Below are 21,993 nucleotides of genomic sequence, written 5' to 3' on the forward strand. Positions count from 1 at the left end.
AAAGATGTCAGTTTTTTCCAAGTTCATATACAAGTTTAACACAATTCCTATCAAATCCCAGCAAGATTTTTTGAAGAAATAGATAAGCTTACTCTAAAAATTTTTTTTTTTTTGAGACAGAGTCTCGCTGTCTCCCAGGCTGGAGTGCAGTGGTGCAGTCTCGGCTCACTGCAAGCTCCGCCTCCTGGGTTCACTCCATTCTCCTGCCTCACCCTCCTGAGTAGCTGTCACCACAGGCGCCCGCCATCACGTCCGGCTAATTTTTTGTGGTTTTAGTAGAGACAGGGTTTCACCGTGTTAACCGGGATGGTATCGATCTCCTGACCTCATGATCCGCCCACCTTGCCCTCCCAAAGTGCTGGGATTACAGGCGTGAGTCACCGTGCCTGGCCAGCTTATTCTAAACTTTATATGGAGAGGCAAAGAAAGTAGAACAGCTAAAGCAACGTTTTGAAAAAGCAAAATAAAGAAGAGTCTACTTGAGTTAAAAGCTACAGTAATCAAGACTGTGTGTATAGATACATCGATCAACAGAACAGAGAATCCAGAAATAAACCCACCCAAATACATTCATTGGTTTTTGACAATGGCGCAAAAGAAATCAATGAAGAAAGGATAGCCTTTTCAACAAATGGTGCTGAAGCAATTGAGTATCTATAGGCAAAAAATAAAATCAAAGTTGAAGAAGAATTGTGACCTAAACCTCACACATTGTTTTTTTAATTTTAGAGATGGGATCTCACTATGTTGCCCAGGCTGGACTCAAACTCCTAGGCTCAAGGAATCCTTCTGCCTCAGCCTCCTGAGTAGCTGGAACTATAGCCATGCAACACTGCACCTGGCTTCACACCTTATTCTTAAAATTAACTCAAAATGGATGATAGATTTAAATGCAAAATGTAAAACTATAAACTTTTAGAAAATCCTTAGGATCTATGGTAAGTAAAGAGTTCTCAGACTTGACACCAAAAGCCTGATCCATTAAAGTTATATATAAAGATATATTAGACTTCTCCATTAAAAATACAAAAATTAGCCAGGCGTGGTCGTGGGCACCTGTAATCCCAGCTGCTCCGGAGGCTGAGGCAGGAGAATTTGCTTGAACTCAGGAGGTGGAGGTTACAGTGAGTTGAGATTGCATCACTACACTCCAGTCTGGGCGACAGAGCAAGACTCTGTCTCAAACAAAACAAAACAAAACAAAACAAAACAAAACAAAACAAAACAAAATCTGAAAACTCAACCGTAAAGAGAAAAAAAAAAAAAAGAAGAAGAAAAAAAGTCAAATTAAAAATGGGCAAATGCATAAACAGATATTTCACCAAAGAGGAGATATACATGGAAAATAAGCACATGAAATTATGTTAACATCATTGGTCATTAGGGAAATGCACATTAAATCCACAATGAGGTGTGGCTAACCACCTATCGGAATGACTAAAAGAAAAAACAGTGACAGCATTAAAGGAATGCTGGCAAAAATGCAGAGAAAATGTGTTGCTCATGTACTGCTTGTGGAAATGCAAAATGGTACAGCGTGTTTGGAAAACATTTTGGCAGTTACTTTAAAAACTAAATATGCAACTTGGTTAATGGGTACCAAAAATAGAAAGAATGAATAAGACCTACAATAGCACAGTAAGGTGACTATAGATGATAATAACCTAATTGTACATTTAAAAGTGACTTAACAAGTGTAATTGGATTGTGTTCGTAACTCAAAGAATGTTTGTGGGATGGATACCCCATTCCCCAGCACGTGCTGATTTCACACTGCATGCCTGTATCCAAACATCTCATGGACCCCATAAATATATATACCCAATATGCACCCACACAAATTTCAAAACAATTAAATTTTAAAAATAAAAATAAATATGCAACTACCATACAACCCACCAATTGCACTCCTGGGTATTTACTGCAAGGAATGAAGACTTAGCTTTACACGTAAGCCTGTACACAAATGTTCATAGTAACTTTATTCATAATAGCCCCAAACTGGAAACCACCCATATGTCCTTCAATGGGTAAATGGTTAAACTGTGGTACATCTACACCATGGACTACTACTCAGCAATAAAAAAGAATAAATTGGGTGGCTTTTTGTTTATTTATTTTTTATTTTTATTTTTTAGAGAAAAGGTCTTACTCTGTTGCCCAGGCTCCTGACTTGGCCCCTGGAAGCCCTGGGATTATAGGCGTGAGCTGCCACACCCAGCCAGAAATGAGTTGTTGATACACATAGCAACTTGGATGAGTCTCCAGAGAATTATACTGAATGGAAAAAAGGGAAAAAACAAAAAACAGGCTAAGAGTGCCGGTTCATGCCTGTAATCTCAGCACTTTGAGAAGCTGAGGTGGGAGGATTTCTTGAGGCCAGGAGTTCAAGACCAGCCCGGACAACATAGCAAGACCTTGTCTCTACAAAAAATAAAACATAAAAATTATTAGCCAGGCATGGGGGTGCGTGCCTGTAGTCTTAGCTACTTGGGACGCTAAGGCGGGGGAGGATCCCTTCAGCCCAGGAGTTCAAGGTTACAGTGAGCTATGATCACACAACTGTACTTCAGCCTGGGTGAGAGAGCAAGACTCTGTCTTTAAAAAAAAGTTCCCAAAAGTTACATACTATGTAATTCCATGTATCAAACATTCTTGAGATGACAATATTATAGAAATGGAGAAGAGATTAGTGGTTACCAGGGGCTAGGGAGGGGATGGGGATGGTAGGAAAATGTGTGTGGGCAACTTGAACTCGAGAGACCTTTGAGGTGACAGAAATGTTCTGTCTCTTGACAGTATCAATGTCACCATCCTGGTTGTGATATTGTCCTATAGATTTGTAAGATGTTATTATCATTAGGAAAACTGGATAAAGGGTACATTGCATTTCTCTGTATTATTTATTTCTTTTTTTTTTGAGATGGAGTCTCGCTCTGTCGCCCAGGCTGGAGTGCAGTGGCGCAATCTTGGCTCACTGCAAGCCCCGCCTTCCAGGTTCACGCCATTCTCCTGCCTCAACCTCCCCAGTAGCTGGGACTACAGCCACCCGCCGCCACGCCCAGCTAATTTTGTTTTTGTATTTTTAGTAGAGACGGAGTTTCACTGTGTTAGCCAGGATGGTCTTGATCTCCTGATCTCGTGATCCGCCCTCCTCGGCCTCCCAAAGTGCTGGGGTTACAGGCGTGAGCCATCTCGCCTGGCCTCTCTGTATTATTTCTTAAAACTGCATGTGAATCTATAGTTATTATAAAATGAAAACTTTAATTTTTAAAGAAGCAAGTTAAAATATTTTTGGAAGCCCTGATGGGTCCATTGTTGAATTCTAGCAAACATTTGGGAAAGAAATTGTTTTAAATTCTCTATAATCTCTTCCAGAAGATAGAACTGGAGGGAATATTTCCTGACTCATTCTATGAGACCAGCATAACTCTAATACCCAAACCAGACAAAGACATTAAAAGAAAACTATAGACCAGTATCTCTCATGAACATACAAGCAAAAATCCTCAACAAAATGTTAGCAAGTTAAATCCAACAATGTGTAAATAAAATTATATGCCATGACTAAGTGGAATTTATCACAGGTATGCAAAGCTGGTTTAACATTCAAAAATCAATTGATGTAATTAATCAAATCAACACGCTAAAGGAGAGATATCCGTTAATTACATCAATGCACGCAGAAATAGCATTTTACAAAATCTAACACCCATTCCTAATAAGAACTAGAAATAGAGGTGAACTTTGTCAACATGGTAAAGAACACCTACTAAAAACCTACAGCTAATATCATAATTAATAGTGAGAAAAAGCCAAAGATGTCTCCTCTCATCACTCTTTTAAACATTGTACTGGAATGCCTAGTTAATGCAATAAGATAAGGATATACAAAGTTTACAGATTGGGAAGGAATAAATAAAGCTTTGTTTGCAGACGTCATGATCATCTATGTAGAACTTCTAAAAGTATCATCAACAACAACAACGAACGTCCTGGAATTAATAAGCAATTATAGCAAAGTTGCAGGATACAAGGTTAATAAACAAAAGTCAATAGCTTTCCTATATACCAGCAATGAACAAGTAAAATTTGAAATTAAAAATGCAATACCACTTAACGTTAGCACCCCCCAAAAATGTAATACTTAGGCATGCATTTACCAAAACCTATATGAGGAAAACTATATAACTCTGATGAAAGAAATAAATACAGTGCTAAATAAATGGAGAAATATTCCATGCTTGTGGATAGGAAGACTCAATATTGTCAAATATTAGTTCTTCCCAATCTGACGTATAAATCCAACACAATTCCAATAACAATTCTGGCAAGTTATTTTGTGGATAGCAAAAAACTGATTCCTGGGCCAGGCATGGTGGCTCATGCCTATAATCCCAGCACTCTGTGAGGCCAAGGCAGGAGGATCGCTTGAGCTCAGGAGTTTGACACCAACCTGGGCAACATAGTGAGACCTTGTCTCTACAAATAATAAAAAAAATTAGCCAGGCATGGTGATGTACACCTGTGGTCCCAGCTGCTCAGGAGGCTGAGGCAGGAGGATCAACTGAGCCTGGGAGGTCAATGCTGCAATGAGCCATGATCACATGCCACTGCACTCCAACTTGGGCAACATAGTGAGATCTTGTCTCAAAAAAAAAAAAAAAACCAAAACAAACGAACAAACAACAACAACAAAACCTGATTCTAAAGTTTATATGGAGAGGCAAAAGACCCAGAATAGCCAAAAAAATATTGAAAGAAAAGAACAAAGTTGGAAGGCTACTGTAAAGCTACAGTAATCAAGATGGTGTGGTATTAGTAAAAGAATAGAAAAATAGATCAATGGAACAGAATAGAGGGCCCAGACTCATACAAATAGAGCCAACTGATCTCTGACAAAGGAACAAAAGCAATACCATGGAGAAAAGAGAGCCTTTTTGAGAGATGGTGCCAGAACAACTGGACATTCATATGCAAAAAAATGACTCTAGATAAAGCCTCTTATCCCTCTCACAAAAATTCACTCAAAATAGATCATAGACCTAAATGTAAGTTGTAAACTATAAAATTCCTAGAAGATTGGCCAGGTGCAGTGACTCACACGTGTAATCCTAGCACTTTGGGAGGCCAAGGCGGGAGGATGGCTTGAGGTCAGGAGTTCAAGACCAGCCTGGCCAACGTGGTGAAGCTCCATCTCTACTGAAAATACAAAACTTAGCCAGGCGTGGTAGCAGGCGCCTGTAATCCTAGCTACTTAGGAGGCTGAGGCAGGAGGGTCACTCGAACTCGGGAGGCGGAGGTTGCAGTGAGCTGAGATTGCCCCACTGCACTCCATCCTGGGGGACAGAGAGAGACTCCATCTCAAAAAATATAAAATAAAATAAAATCCCTAGAAGATAACACAGGAGAAAGTATGGATGATCTGGATATGGCAATGATTTTTTAGACACTATGCCAAACGCATGATCCATGAAAAAAAAAATTGATGAGCTGAACTTTATTAAAAACTTCCACTCTGCAAAATACACTGTCAGGAGAGTGAGGAGACAAGCCACAGACTGGGAGAAAATATTTGCAAAGGACGTATCTAATAAAGGACTGTTATCCAAAATATACAAAGAATTCTTAAAACCCAACAATAAGAAAAGAAACAACCCAATTAAACAATGAGCAAAAGACCTCAACTGACATCTCACCAAAGAAGATATGCAGATGGCAAGTATGCATATGGAGATATGCTCAACATCATATGTCATTGGGGAACTGCAAATTAAAATAGCAATGAGATACCAGTACACACCTGTTAGAACCGGCAAAATCCCAAACACTGACAACGCTAAGTGCTGGTGAGGAGGTGGAGCCACAGGAACTCTCATTCACTGCTGGTGGGAATACTCAATGATACAGCTTCTTTGGAAGACAGCTTGGTGGTTTCATGCAAAACTAAATATATTCTTATTACATGATCCAGAAGTCATGCTCATTGACATTTACCCAAAGGGATTAAAAACTTGCATCCACACAGAAACCTGCACACAGATATTTGCAGCAGCTTTATTCCGAGTTGCCCAAACTTGGAAGCAACTCAGATGTTCTTCAGGAGGTGAAGGGATGAACAGTGGTACATCCAGACAATGGAATATTATTCAGTGCTAAAAGGAGATGAGCTATCAAGCCATGAAAAGATATGGAGGACATAAATGCATATTACTAAGTGAAAGAAGCCAGTCTGAAGAGGCTACCTACTGTATGATCCCACTTAAGTGACATTCTGGGAAAGGTAAAACTGTGGAGAGAGTGAAAATATCAGTGATCGCCAGGAGTCGTGGGGAGGGAAGGATGAACAGGCAGAGCACAGGGGTGGTTTAGGGCAGTGAGACTGTTCTGTGTGCTGTAACCCTGGATATGTGCCATTGTACATTTGTCAAAACCCATAGCATGTGGAATACCAAGAGGGAATCCTAACGTCAGCATGGGCTTTGGGTTTGTGGTGTATCACTTTGGATGATGGTGTATCACTGTGGGTTCATTAGTTGTAACAAAAGGATGGCTCTGGTGAGGAACGTTGGTAGTGGGGAGGCTGCCGTGTTGGGGGGCATGGATTATATGGGAAATCTCTGCACTTTCTGCTCAGTTTTGCTGTGAACCCAAAACTACTCTAAAAAATACTCTAGTAAAAAAAAAATAATAGAGACCCCAGCACAGTGGCTCACACCTGTAATCTCAGTGCTTCAGGAGGTGAAGGAGGGAAGATCATTTGAGGCTTGGAGTTTGAGGCCTGGGCAATATAGCAAGACCCTGTCTCTACAAAAAATAAAAATACAAAAACTTAGCTGAGTATGATGGTGTGAGCCTGTAGTTCTAGCTACCTGGGAGCATTGCTTGAAGCCAGGAGTTTGAGGCTGCATTGAGCTATGATCGCACCACAGCACTACAGCATAGGCAACAGAGTGAGACTCTGCCTCTATTAAAATATATATATTTCTAGGGAATCATCATTAAAAAGGTTGTCACTGCAGACTCTGTCTTCATAATTCGGTAATAATGTTTCTACCGTCTGTCTATTTCCAATAAACACATGAAATGGTTTACAGTAAAAGATGCATATAATAGTACAAATAGAAAGCATGTTTAAAAAAGTAAAGCTGTATGGAAAAAAGAGAGAGACAGTTAATCCTAAACCTGGGCTAATGTGATTTCTGGTGTTGAATAGATTTACTTCTGAATTTCCTGAAAGTCAAGGCAAAATTTAAAATATCAAACATTAAAGTTTTTATTAAAGTTTGTTGTTAAAAAACAAACAAACAAACCCGCTACCATTTTTAGGAGGCTCAAACTTTTTCCTGATAATCATTTTTAAATATATGAAGAGAACATCCATGCAATGAGTCTTCAATTCCAGTTTTATCGGTGGCTGGGGCCGGGCAGTGCTCCCTGCGGCTCCCCAGCCTCTGCTGGGGGCCGGGGGTTGGGCGCAAGATGGAGGCAGCGCTGGGGGAAGATGCCTCTCGGTGATCCCTCATCTCGTGCTTCCTCCCTCCTCTGAGGCTAAGGACTCCTGGGGAGAAAGTGCAGCAGGGAGACCGCACAGCCGGCCCCATGCACAAAGCTCAGCGCGGCTTCACCGGGCCCCAGCTGTGCCCAGCTGCCTTCCTAAAGAGCGCGCCGCCTGCAGAACGGGGGGCCTCCTCCCTGCTTCGTCTTCTGCGCCCCCTCCTGCTCTCTGGATCCTCTGGCTGCTCTGATCATTCTATCTTGGATGAGGGTTCAACCTTTGAATTCCCTAAGACAGTATTTTAACTGACTCCTTACGATAACTTATTATGGTTTTAAACCGCGCCCCCACTGAAAAGGGACCAGTACTGGCAGAACTTCAGGTACTGGCGAGAGGTTTGTAAAGGGATAAGAGCATCCAAGCCGAGATGAAAAATACACCAACCCTTCTGCTGACCTTCCGCCGCCGACAGCACCTTCTATCCTAAGGATGCTCCCTGGCGGCCAGACTTTCTGTGCAGTGCGCAGCCTGTGTTCACTGACAGGAAAGAGCGATTTCAGCGCGTGTCATTCTAAACAATGATTTCTTCTCCGTGTCTATGAAAAAACAAGGTTTTTTTTCTTTTTTTTCTTTCGGATAAACAAAACAAAAACCCAAAACCAATAATCTAACCTTAATCACAAAGGTGGTCCAAGTTATTTAATAGGACAGAGTAGAAAGATATGGTTAAGGCCGGGCGCGGTGGCTCACGCCTGTAATCCCAGCTCTTTGGGATGCCCAGGCGGGCGGATCACCTGAGGTCAGGAGTTCAAGACCAGCCTGACCAAAATGGTGAAACCCCGTCTCTACTAAAAATACAAAATTAGCCGGGCGTGGTGGTGCGCGCCTGTAATCCCAGCTACTCAGGAGGCTGACACAGGAGAATTACTTGAACCCAGAAGGCGGAGGTTGCAGTGAGCCGAGATCGCGCCATTGCACTTCAGCCTGGGCAACAGAGTGAGACTCTGTCTCAAAAAAAAAAAAAAAAAAAAAAGGATATGGTTAAATTTGCACAGCTACACTCTCAAATAAGAACATGATATGTTAATTTGTATATCGTTTTAAAATAGCACTGGCTTTCTGCCAGACACATAAGAGATGTGATTTTCTAGCTTTTTAGTCATCTTCTGTACTGTCTCTGGTCAGCATAGTGGCTTTATCCACGTCTGTATCTCGGCTTTCACTTCTCAGACGGGATCCCCTGCAAGCGGCACCCACTCAGCGAGTTCTTCTTCTCTGCTGGAAGACCCTGCAGGGCTCGTGCCTGCCCGGGTTGGCTCCTCCGTCACCTCCGGGCGTTAGCGCAGTACACCTGGCCACAGTCAGAGCATCCTTGGCCAGCGCAGGCTCCTTCTCCATAGGAGCCCGGGATTCAGGGCAGGCTCCCGTGCAGTGTGGGGGGCCTGTATCCCCAGCCCCCCACTGAGTTCCCTGCTCACACTTCCTCCGGGCTCCACGGGTGGGCCACACCTGGTTCAGGATCTCCCTAGGCAGCCCTTTGCCTCAGGAGAATGCTGGAGGACATTGTTCCCTTTTCCTCCCTCCACTGGGTGCCCCAGGGCTGTGCTGAGGCGCCCAAACCCTTAAGGTGTGGCTGGTGCCAACTGAGACCTGCTGTGAGTACAAGACACCCTGCACTTCAAATATTGGGTACACATAAAGGAATGTGAAATCTCAATCATTTTCATTTTGATTACACATTGAAACGATAGTATTTTGGATACATTGGGATAAATAAAAGATTATTAAAACTAATTTTACCTGCTCCTTTTCAAACTTTTACTTGTAGCTACTAGAAACTTTACTCATGTGGCTGGCAGATCTTGCTGTTGGCAGTGTTGCTGAGAGGGACAGCAGGATAGAGGCAGCCCCCCCAGAGGCAGCTCCCAAAGTCCCCATTTCCAGGTCACCTTCCAGCCCCCAAGGGTGAAGGGGGCCAGGTGGCTCCCCCAGCAGTGCGCCTCACTGCTCGCCGTGATGCTGATGGGACTGAAAGCACACACAGCAAGTGGGGTGTACGGCTGGCTGAGGGTTCCCTGTCTCACAATGCATGTCTTTACCTCTGGTTTTCTGCCACAGACGCTGGATCCCAAGGGTCCAAAGGGAATTGCAAAGGGGAAGAATTCAGTCTTCCTTTTCTCCTCTGTGGCTTCCTGTGGCTGTGTTTGCAACTAGACTGTTCCAGACACAGCTCCACAAAAGACAGCTTCCTCCCTGGTTGCTTGCTCACTTATGTGCCCAGTGCCTGGGCCCAGCAGTCACACTTCTGTCTCTGCTGCATTTGTACTTGAGTTTCCTAAACACCCTCTAAGTGGCCAACACTAGTAATGAATGCAGAAACATGAAAGAATATTCTCTCAATACATTTCAGGGTGGGTACTAATCAGATGAACACATTTTCAGTTACTAAGTTAATGACAACAGTTGAAGACATTGGAAATTTTTACTCATTTTTGCTTTACAACAGAACCAATAGCGTCAACTTAAGAATTCATTTTACCTGCTGGTTTCCACAAGCTAGTTATGTGAACCATATTTTACAAACAATAATAATATTACAACAATAATTATGGAGAAGTTAATTGGATAATAGAGCTTTCCACAATTCAAGTAGAAACACAGAAGAAATTAGATAATTTTAAGTCCGCTAACTCAAGACATGCTGGTGCAAGGCTGGCCTGCGAGGCCCCATTGCCTGCGTCTCCCGGGGGCCTTAGAAAGACTGACAGTTCGCAGGCCTCTGGGGAAATGTCTACACTACAGAAAATCTTTGGGTGTTCAGTAGTTCTCTAGAGATTTTAAGTGGTATCATAACAGCCCATCTAGAGAATTTATTTCTAAATAATTTGAAAAACAAACAAGAAACCATTAGGGTTTTTATGCAGAGCAGACTCCAGAGCAACATTCTCCAAGAGGAAGAGTCGACCAGAGTGAGCTCTCCTCAGGGCCTGCCCTGCCCTCCACAGGGCCTGCTCTGCCCTCCCCTGCCCTACCCTCCGCTGCCCTGCAGACGCTCTCCCAGTACTACAGGAACCCAAGCTCTCTCCTCTGGGCCAGACAAACAGTGCTCCGGCCACACACCTCCTCAGAAAAGGGGGCATGGGTTGCCACATCTTCAGAGAGCTCTGAGTAAACTTCCTGGGCCCAGGGATGCAGGGGAGCCTGGTTGTTGCTGCAGAGCCGGCCTCATGTTCCCCTAAACAACCTTTCTAAACTAGAGATTTCTAGACTAAGACAAAATCAACATGCATTCACACTTTATACTCTACTCCATTTTCAACCCCTTGGATTTAAACTCAGTGTGGAGAATCTGTGATAAGCACCTTCCAAATTCCTCCAGGATCATCTGCTCTGCCAGGCACTCGGAGCAGTGTTCTTTCTCGGCCTCTTCTCCCTGAGCCAGCAGGCAGGCGCATGTGGCCTCCACCACCTCCCAGGAGATGCATGAGGAAGGCCGCCTGTCAGAAACAGAGCAGTTAAAGGCCGCTCAACAGCGCACCGTTTCTACCTAGAGTACTATTTATATTCAGCAGAACATTGTTTGTCCATGCTATTTTAAAAAACATCATCCACTAAAATCTAACGTTGTCTTCCTCATACTGGAAACTATTAGGCCGGGCACAGTGGCCTGTAATCCCAGCACCTTGGGAGGCCAAGGCAGGAGGATGGTCTGAAGCCAGGAGTTCAAGACCAGCCTGGGCAACAAAGTGAGACCCTGTCTCTTTTTTTTTTTTTTTTTTGATACTGAGTCTTGCTCTGTCACCAGGCTGGAGTGCAGTGGCACGATCTCGGCTCACTGCAATCTCTGACTCCCTGGTTCAAGTGATTCTCCTGCCTCAGCCTCCCGAGTAGCTGGGATTACAGGCATGTGCCACCACGCCCGGCTAATTTTTGTATTTTTAGTAGAGACAGGGTTTTGCCATGTTGGCCAGGATGGTCTCGATCTCCTGACCTTATGATCTGCCCTCCTCGGCCTCTCAAAGTGCTAGGATTACAGGCGTGAGCCACCACGCCCAGCCGAGACCCTGTCTTGAAAAAAAAAAAAAAAAAGAAAGAAAAGAAAAGAAAGAAAGGATTAACTGCTTTCAGAAGAATAACACAGAGGACAAATAAATCTGTCAGTTTTTGACATCCCTCTCATGGCGGGTTTGAAATTTCCTCAAAATTAGATCCACTGACAAACCCAGAGGATCCCGGGCTACAGTGTCAAGCACGTGGGCCAGGTGGGAAATTGCGGAAGCAGGACTCTTAGCTGAGGCAGGGCATGGGGACAAGCCAGGCAGCTTTGCTCTGAGTCCTGTCCACGCTGGGTGTCTGCCTCTCCTCCCCACAGGACCATGTGCAGCCAGACAAGGCCAAGTGTTCTGAAGACTCGCCTGTCAAGCCTTGGGGTCCTGCTGTCAGGACGGTCTTCCCCCTTCAATGCCACTTGGAGCTGTGAAAGAGGTTCTGAAAGACAAGTTGTACTACATCACATAGGACCAGCTATTCTCCCCACTGAGCTCAGGGAGCAACTGTGGCTTAGCTAGATAGCAACCCAAGTGGTGCTAAGTCGAAAAATTTTCAGGAAAACTTTATAAAAGATTAAAAACTGTTGGATTATAAAAATAAAGCAAAATGTTGGATTAAAGTCTCTCTATAAAGACAATACACGATGACTGTGGTTGAAGAAGAAAAGACAGGGCTGCCCTTGGGAAAAGAAGGGCTGTTAACACTGCAAGACCAGGCTCCAATGTACAGGCCCCCACCAGACTCCACAGAACACACATCCTGCTGCAGGCGATGACATTTTCACACATCACTTCACAGACAATGCAGCCAGGTTTTGGTAAATTTTTACTGATAAAGACCTCTGTGGGTCAGCTGGGTACAGTGGCTTACGCCTGTAATCTCAGCGCTTTGGGAGGCAGAGGTGGATGAATCACAGTTCAGGAGTTCGAGACCAATATGGTGAGACCCCATCTCTATAAAAAATAGAAAAATCAGCCGGATGTGGTGGCACATGCCTGTAGTCCCAGCTACTCAGGAGGCTGAGGTGGGAGGATCACCTCAACCTGGGGGGTTGAGGCTGTGTGAGTTGTGATCACACCACTGCACTCCAGCCTGGGCAACTGAGTGAAAACCCTGGTCTCAAAAAAAAGACTCCTGTAGGTCACAATCATGAGTATTTCTGATATCTCTCTAACCAAATAAGCATGAATTTGGCTTTGCAAAATATTAATTAATGACATCTGGTACTTTATCGTGATATGACCATTACATTGAACTCAAAGAAGTTTTTTTTTAAACAAATGAATGGAATCTAATAGATAGTAAAATTATGACTCAACCTTGAGAACTACTAGGATTACAATTCCAAAACTGATAAATGCAAAATTATCCAACTAATCCGGATCCACAATCCTTAGTAAGGAAAACAATTTGGACCAAGTACAGCTCTTTGCTGCCACTTCCCACGATAAAGGATAGGGAGGCATGCGCTGTCTTTGCTGCCCTGGGTTGGTGTGGCTCTGTATTAATGCAAAGGCAGTGTCAGAACTCTGCTGGCCCTGCTGGTGATCCTGGCAGCAGGGCTCTTTTGTTTTCTGGTACAAAATGGAAGTAACTCAGACAGTGAGGATGAAAAGGCGGAGCTGAGCAGACGAAGAGGACAAAACAGGTTTCCGCAGCGGGGCCTCTAAGGAAACACGGTCGCCACCCAGGATTAGCCCATGGAGGGAGGAACAGCTTCCCTCCGCCCCCGAACACACGCCTGCCCCTGCAGGCTCACACATTCTTTCCAGTGTATAAATTGTCCTTAATTCTCCTCTCAAATTAACCTCTGTTCCCTCCATTAGCAGAGGTTAGTTCAAAGTACCTACCTATCTTGACTGAATTTTGGAAGTCCTGGTGGCAGATGATGGCTGCCTTCCAAACCTCCAGTCTGCATGTAGTTTGGCATGTTCATTAGTGTCTTTCGTTCTGGGCTTTCTTCATAATTTTTGCAATCAATGCATTTGCAAATAGAAGAACACATAATTTGGGCCTGGTAATACAAAATGCTTCAATAAAATTAGGTTGTCCCACAAGTCACCAAAAACTGACAAATTCTATTTGGACCTTAAATAATTCTTCGCGTATATTTGCCCATGAGAGAGAGTGTGTGTGTGTCTGTGTGTGTTGAGTGTGAATGTGTGGGTGAGAGCATGTGTTGAATGTGAGTGTATGAGTGTGTGTGGGGTGTGTGTATTGAGTGTGAATGTGTAGGTGAGAGTGTGTGTGTGTTGAGCCTGTATATGAGTGTGCGGGGTGTGTGTGTGTCGAGTGTGTGTGTGTGTGCATATGAGTATATGTGGGGTTTGGGTGTGTGTGTATATGTGTGAATGAATGTGAATGTGTGTGTGACTGTGTGTTTGAGAGTGTGTGTGTTTGTGTGTGTGTGTCTGATCTGCAGTTTTCATCACGCACTGCTGTTGTGGAGATGCAGTAGTCCTGCTGCTGACAGAGCGGAGGCCGAGTATGTGGGTGTGAGTCCCAAGCAGAGAGAGGGCGTTGCTCTCCCTTCTCCACCGGGGAGCCAACAGGCTGCTTCGTTTGACTTGTTTTGAAGAAAGCCTGCCATAGCTGATTATAAAACTCTAGCTTATGGTTCTCTTGCAGCATGTGAGGCTATTATGCTGGTTCTATGGGCGCAGAAAATGTACAAGAGAGTAGAATTCGAAACCTGCCCAAGAGCAGGCCTGTGGCTGGGAGCTCTCAGGGGAGACCTCTCCTACTGCCTTGCGGGTGGATTTTGATTCAAGCTTTTCCTGGCAATGTGATGCTCAGGGGGCCGGCGTGTCCCACCTGTACCCAGCAAGCCCCCTCTTGCCCCTTCATGCCAAATCCTTGCTCGTGTGGGCCCCAGGGGCTGACTGAGAGCTGGCACTGCCAATCACTATGGTTTTTGGCTTTCTCTTTCCTTCAGCCCCCCCCGGGGATTTCCCTCTGCTCTTTCCAGCTGAGAGATGCATCTTCAGGAGGATGCGTTCTGTTTCATCTGCACCTCTGGGTGTTTTGAAGCAGGAGGCTTTTCAGAGTTTCTAGTCTACATCAATGCCAGAGACTAAAGGACAGTGGTATCCCTTTGCTCTGAGCCTGCACATTCTGTGGGCTGTGCCCAGCATAGGCTCTGCCTTGGGGAAGTGGGCTGAGCCACAGTTCCATGGCAGCCAGTGAGGGTGTTTTGCAGGACAGAGGAGCTGCTGTGGGTACAGTTGGAAGTGGTTCCTTGGGGGTGATGTCAGTCCCGTTTCAACTGTGCATCTCTGTCATGTTTTGACTGTGTTTTCCACATCCTAGCTGGGGACTGTGGGGTCCACCTTCCCAGATCTTTCAGTGCATGTCTCCAGAATCAGGTGGACTGTTCTCAAGCCCGACCCTCTGTGAACAGCCTTTGAAAAGTATAATTCACAGGAACCCCCAAAAGACCTCAAGCAAACCAAAACAGAGGTTTGTAAGGAAGGTTTGCTCAGCTGCTCCCCTGATAGGGCCTAAGGGTTCCCTCACTTTCTCTTTCCTCCTTTCCCTCAACACAAAGGAAAAGAGAAATAGCAAAGAGAGGTGAAACAGTGACAGCACTGAAGGGGAAAGTGGGTCCCTCTGCTGTCATTACATCTTTGGGAAAAGAAAAAGCTTTTGTCCAGGCCGTGATCTGCAGCTTGCTTTGTTAGCCTCTCTTCATTGGCTTAGGCTGACTGTCCATTCTGGTCTCTGATGGGGCTGTGAGCCAGGGAGGAGCTACCCTTGGTCAAAGCACCAGGTGAATGGATGTCTGGGGACAAGCGCCACAGGGACCTGGAACAGACTGAGTCTTTGAGACCAAACTGTCCCCCACGGCCCCACCTAGAGCACCTGGGCTTTGCTCCGGGAGAAAGAGGCACGGCTGCCCTCTGGGAGCTTCCACCCTGTTGGAGGACCAGTGTGGATCAGTGGCCGCAGAGGGACAAAGCCATGCAGAGGGCACCCTCACTGGGTACTCAGGGCTGGGCTCAGGGGAAGCAACATGCTCCAAAAGGAGCCCTCAGTGAACTGACCTGGTTTACAAAGCTTAGCTGGTATTTGGGAAATTAATTCAGATTAATATAAGTGCCCTTCTAGAAACTCTGGAAGAAAAAAATAATTATATTTATCTTTTTAAATTACAGTGAAGTTTTTTAACCACAAAAGCTACTCAAAATATTTACCTGTGTTTTTTTTTAGTGAGTTAGGGAGCTGGGCACTAACCTCATAGCACTCGCAGTAATTCTTCAGGCAGCCTGACCTCCTGCAGCTGCACCCTTTGTTGTGCCGGGGCTTGACATCGCCCAGTTGGCCCTTCCCAATTTTTGGCTGGAAAGCTTCTGGATTTCTACCAAGACATGCCTAGGGTAGAATGGGAAGCTCCATCAGGATGGATTTTATCATTCAAAACTCAGCTCAGTGAACGACATCTCATTTGAATCTGATTGTTGTAAAAGGTGCCACAGTAAGCAGTGAGTATCTTTACACGGTTCAGAAGGTGCAGCCCCTTCTTGTTTGATTTCAATTTGTTTCCATACACAAAAAGGTATATTGTAGCTAAGGTTTCTTCATGTTTTGTTTTCTGAGTTTCCAAGTCTTACATATTTACTGTAAAAAAATAATAGATGGTAAAGATGCAAAGAAAATCATTATTTCCGTGTCGACACATTTCCATCCAGCATTTCTGGGGCCCTCTTTCCTAAGACGGTTGAGACCGTGGACCATACTAGCAGCTCACACTGCCTGAACACAACTCAACACATCGTGTGCCAGGCGTCTTTCCATGGGATTTATATATACGTGCCCTCTCATTTAATCCTCAGCGACCTCAGGAAGTAAAATCTACTAATGTGTGATTGTTTTATACCTGGAGAAACCCAGGCACCAAGAGGTTAAATAACTGCTGATAAGTGGTGAGATCCTGATTCAAAGTCCCCGTGCTGACTTCAAAGCAGGTCTCAACTGTTGGGCCATGCCTTTCTCAAGCAATACACATGATTTGTTATCCAGGTCTATTTGTTGTCCCTTTTTAATCTATCTATACACACAAATACATACATATCTTTACATACAAAACGATTCAATGCTCTTTGTAAAAATTCAAATACAGAGGTCACAGTGGAAGTCCATGGTCTCCCTTCCCCCTCCTGGGGTTGACATTTGGAATCAGTACTGTCCAGCAGCACAGCCCCTAGCACAGGGCCATCGCTGCAGGATGTGCTGCTGGACAGCCCCAGCCTGCGGTGAGCAGCTTTAGGCATTTTCATGGATCACTGAAGTGTGACAGGCAGTGGAGGCACACATCTGCAGCTGTGGCATGATGATCTTGTGCATGTGTGCACACCTGTGTACCTGCGCACACCTGTGTACCTGCTACCAAGGTCAAGTTAGAGGACAGGCGGTCCCACAGGCTGCCTTGTGACTCCTCCTCAGTGAGGCACCCCCGTGGGGAACGCTCTTCAGATGTAGAGGGCTTTAGGTTTGTCTATGCTGGTGCCTCAGGTAAGTGGAATCCCACAGCTTGTACTCCCGTGTCGGCTGCCTCCCTCAGATAACAACTGGGAGGTCAGTCCACACTGCTGCGCTTAGCTGTAGCTCCTGCTTTTCACCAATGCGTCAATTCATCCATTCTACCACGGATGGACATTTGGGCTGTTTCCAGTGCCTGGCTACTCTGAATGAAGCTGCTGTGAACATTCCTGTACAAATCTCCTGGTGGACATTGGCGCTCGTTTCTATTGGCTATGTTTGTAGGAAGGAAATGGCTGGATCATAGCATACACAAAGGTTTAGTTTTGGTAGCTATTGTCAAACAGTTTCCCGAAGTGGTTGTGCCCCTTTATATTCCTATCAGCAATGTAAGAGAATTCCAACCCTTTTTGTTTTTACAGTTTTAATTGTAGATAGTATTCTTTATCCCTAAATAAAATGTACTAAAGTTTACATGCGTGACAATTTTCTTCTGTCCTGTGGATCTGGCTATATCAAAATTGGTAAGATATTTCAAGTCATTTATCCATAATTCAAGAGGAGAATTAAATTATTTTAGAAAACAATGCAGAGAGCAGCCACACCTTTATAATTGTGTTCTATTTGTACAGGACAATCTCAGGTCTACAGTCGATGGCTCTCAATTTCCCTTTGTGAATGAGTGGGCACTACAAGTGTCTCCCTGGAGTGGGTTGACAGCCCTGAGCCTAACTGTCCCTCCCTTCTCCCTGATTATCTTTTGTGCCTACAGAAAGGGATAAAAGCTGCAAGCTCCTGTGTTTAGCCTTCAGCAGAGTGGCCATCAGGGCCATCAAAGTAACCTTTTGCGTCTCTGGGAAAACCTAGATTCTTCTCTTCTTCTGGAAGCTGAGGGGTGAAGTTTAAATTGTTAAATTTTACAATTGAAAATGTAGGCTGCCTGAGCACTTTCCCCAGCCTTCTCACGCAGGGGACTGTCTACACCTTTGCGGCTACATTGCTCCAGCTCATGCTTATCTGCTATGTAAGATGACCCCAGATGTCTCAACTCCAAGATAAAGCGGACATACGCATGTTCTTGAATCAGAACCTTCCTAGACTGCTGCATCTCTGAAGCCTTCCCACATAATAAAAGGGAAAAGGCCTTTCTCTGCCTACCACTTTTATAACAGCCGCTTGTCATTGTTCAATACCCCCACCGGCAGGAATCAAGTCGTATTCAATGTAAATTCTTCAAAACTGTGGGTTTTTTCCAATGAGGAATCTCTGAAGATCATTTTATGAACATCTTAAATAGTTTGAAATGCTTTTAAAATGCATGCATTTAATGGACATTTATTACCTTAATGGCTTTAAACCGTTCAATTTCATGATGCAAGTTGTTGCAACAATTATTACAATTGCAGTTGTTGCAAAAGTCCCCACTGGCAAAGCAGTCACAGTACCTGTGAAGGAAAGGACAGAGTGAGTGGCAGGCACAGACGGCACAGTGAGTAGTGAAAAGAAGAGCACACACGTGTAAGGAAAGAGCTGGCAATGTGCTGCAGTCAGAACACTGAACACTTTCATAGACGGCTGACTCCTTTTTATACGAGAACTAGATCAACTAGGATGATGCTCACCAGTGACTAACACAGAAGGGAGTAAAACTAGTTAAAACCATTCGTTTCACAATATAGGATTTTGCAAAGTAAAACAATTTCCTGTCAAATCCATTGCATCAATCAATCCTCCCTGGCCCCTAATTGCCCTCCGCCATTTTCCCAGGAGCACGATAAGTTTAGTGGGCAGAAACATCAAGTAATGAAGAGCTGTCTTCTCATCAACCACCCCAGTCCATCCAACATGACTGAAGGTGTGTTCACTTCTTCACCAGACCTTGACTTTGAGTGAAAGCTAATGGGATCCAGAGGTGGAACCTGGCCTAGGCCTTATCTCGCTTTCATTCTGTGAGGGGGAACTGAATGGCAGAGGAACTGAATGGCAGAGGAAATGAACGGATGAGGCGGCTGCAGTCACACCTCTTGGTTGTAATGCGAGGGTTGTTCGGGAATCCTGAGTCTAGTGAAGCCCTTGGAGCGCACACCACCATGCCCTGTGACTCCTGGGGCCACACAGGTGGGTGGCAGTGCTGCGGATTGGCTCTGAGGGCTTCCTGGGAGAGCCGCCAGTGCTGGCAGCCAGTCCCCCTCCCACGGTCTTGTAAGACGCCTGCTCCTGTGCTGTAAGGCAGAGGTGTTTGCAGGCACGCGCTTTACCCTTCCTGGGATGGGCAGGGGCGACGCTCTCCTTAACTCATGTGAAAATGTAGCATCAAGGCAAGGACTCCTACTGTGCCGCCTACGACCCGCGCCCCAGAGAGCCACCCCATGGCTTCCACCTGTGACCAAAGAAGACCCCTGTCACTGTCTTCTGTGAGCATGGTTCATCGAAAAGAGCTTCCAACTCGTTTTCCACATTGGCTCTGCCGCCTTCTCCCCATGTGCCAGTCAGCTTTGCAAGCTGAGAGTGGGAATCGTGGTGCTCAGCCTCCCAGTCCCAAAGCACTGCTGAGGCAAACCCTGGGCGTGTGAAGCTTCCCATAGTGCTGCAGGAACACGGCAAGGGGCGTGCAGAAGACCAGAGGTCTGCAGAAACCTCTCTGGGGCAGAATTCCCAAACACAATTCTTTTCATAATTATTATTTTCATATTTTAAAATAATATTTTAATGTCAAGTCAACAAGAGAGTAAAGAGGATCATTAGAGGCCAAAAAGACAAGAAATTGTGAACCCAGAGAGGCGAGTTCTGCAGCAGCTAAGTGCTGCCCTGGGGCATCTGCCAGTCCCTAGGGACCCGGAGCTTGGGTTCCAATGTGCAGGAGATAGGAGACAAAGTCTGGGCATCAGACCAGAGACCCCTCATAAAGTGTGGATCCCTGAAAGGCGAGCTCCCCAAGGAGTGAATTATTAGAGACATCTCCGCTCCACAACAGGGGAGAGGAGAGACACATCCCCCGTGGGGAGAAAGGGGAACTATAAAGGTCTCTCCTGAGCCTGCAAGCCATGCAGATGGAGAGAAAGGAAAGGGGACAGTGACAGAAGGTTTAGATGCCGGATAGCAGAGGGGCGAGAGAACTGGCATGGCAGACTCAAGAATGCTGAACCTGAAGTCAGCAGGAAAGAGCTGGGAAGGAGCTGTGGAAGGCTCTGGAATGGGCAGCACCAGGTTCCTCCAAGGGAGAGCAAAGCTAGGTGAGATAAGAAGAGAATCCAGGGGATTCTCCGTAGGAAGGCATGAGTCCCCAGACGACACCTCCTTCCTAAGCAGCTGGGACCCCCCTGCCACCAAGGCAGAGACTAAAAGTGACTCTCTTGGAGCAAAACCATTGGGCGTGGGATATGATAATGAACAAATCCAAGAAAAGTGATTGTTGAGGCTCCTAGGTTTCTTCTACTCAGCTTCTAGCTTTCTAGCAGAAGACTAGAAAAGCCTCCTCTGAGGACTCTGACCAGCCCAGGAGAAAATATCTAGAATTTGACATTGAGTTTTCCCAATAAAATAGCTAAGTGACCACCCTGTAGTGAAGCTACAGTGACCAAGCCCTCAGCAGTGTACCTGCAGGCCCAGTCAGCCCACACCTCAGCTACAGCCCCCAGACAGCCCACTCCTCAGCTACAGCCCCCCGGTCAGCCCACCCCTCACCTACAGCCCCCAGTCAGCCCACACCTCATTCTTAAGTATGAGCAGAGTGACGCCCAGGCATCCACAGACACATTAGGAAATCTTCCAGAGTATGAAAGACAGAGGCCCAGAGAAACGGACCGTGCATGGAAAAGAAAACTAGAAGGAAAGTGGTATCAACAGCCTCAGAGAGACTAAGAAAAGTTATTGATCGATGAAACAGAAAAATAATTCTTACAAAAAACCTCAGGATATGATAAAAGATATTCTAGGAAGCAAAAAAGTAATCACAGTGATGAAAGACCTAGAAGGTATGAAAACTAGAACTAATCAGAAGAGAAAGCAACAGTGGGCCAGACTAGAAAATCCAACATTTATGTAGTAAGAATTTCAGAAATACTGAATATTAAGAATGAAGGGGATACAATAATTCTAGAACATCTCCCAGAACTAAAGGCCATGAGTTTCTGAAGGGAAAGGACCCACCTTGGGCTCTGCACAGTAGCTAGAAAAGAGACTGGAACCAAGACAGCATGAGCACATTCTGCAGCACCAGGAATAAGAGATGATCCTCTATGGTTCTAGAAAGTATAAAACAGTTTTCATACAGAGGATCAAGAAAAACAGTGATGTTAAAATTCCACTAGCAACATTGGAAGCTAGAAGAAATGCAGCAAGGCCTTCAAAAGTCCAAAGAAAAACCATTTCCAACCTGAAGTTCTACTCCCAATCTAAATTATCATCTAAGCATGAGGATAGACTAAGACATTTTTAGTCACATAAGGTCTGAAGAAATTACATCCCATGTACTCTTCCTCTGGAAGCTACTGGAGAACGCATTGCACCAAAATGAGGCTGTGAATCCCACAAGGAAGATGCGGGCTCCAGGAGTCAGGAGCCCAAACATGACAAAGAAGCTGGTGAACCCCTTAGCGTGATGGTAGAGGGGAGTCCAAGAAGGGAGCTGCATGCAGGCCTGGAAACCAGACCCTCCATGGCAGGCCAGGCCAGGCAGCTTGGGAAAAGCCTTCACGACAGGACTGACAGTGCCCCCATGTCTGGGCATGTTGAGAAGACCATTACACAACCAGAGGAGAGGTTAGGGTTACGTTAGTGTTGTGTGCATAGAAGACTAAGTACTGGGTATGAATGGAAAGGGAAAGTTAAAGAAGTTCAGGAAAGGATAATTCATGAAGGCTCAGCAGGCACCAGAGTTTTCATCATCATAAAAATGTAAAGACTCAATGCTAATCTAACCAAGTCTATCTCATGTCTGGGTGTGGGAAATGTGTGTGTTGGTAGGG

General features: G+C 45.1%; 1 protein-coding gene across 1 annotated transcript in view; it reads right to left on the reverse strand.

Annotated features, from left to right (window-relative positions):
- Positions 1 to 9,961: 9,961 nt before the first annotated feature.
- TESMIN (testis expressed metallothionein like protein) overlaps positions 9,962 to 21,993 on the reverse strand; it is a 44,825-nt gene continuing 32,793 nt past the window's right edge. The window contains exons 7-10 of the mRNA XM_030811400.1: positions 18,369 to 18,471; positions 15,782 to 15,919; positions 13,399 to 13,562; positions 9,962 to 10,995 (exon numbers count right to left, since the gene is read on the reverse strand). Of these exons, the coding sequence (XP_030667260.1) occupies positions 10,803 to 10,995; positions 13,399 to 13,562; positions 15,782 to 15,919; positions 18,369 to 18,471 (598 nt within the window). The 3' untranslated portion in view covers positions 9,962 to 10,802. The remainder of the gene's footprint in view (positions 10,996 to 13,398; positions 13,563 to 15,781; positions 15,920 to 18,368; positions 18,472 to 21,993) is intronic.

The sequence above is a fragment of the Nomascus leucogenys genome, chromosome 4 (assembly GCF_006542625.1).
Source record: "Nomascus leucogenys isolate Asia chromosome 4, Asia_NLE_v1, whole genome shotgun sequence".
Classification (NCBI taxonomy): Eukaryota; Metazoa; Chordata; class Mammalia; order Primates; family Hylobatidae; genus Nomascus; species Nomascus leucogenys.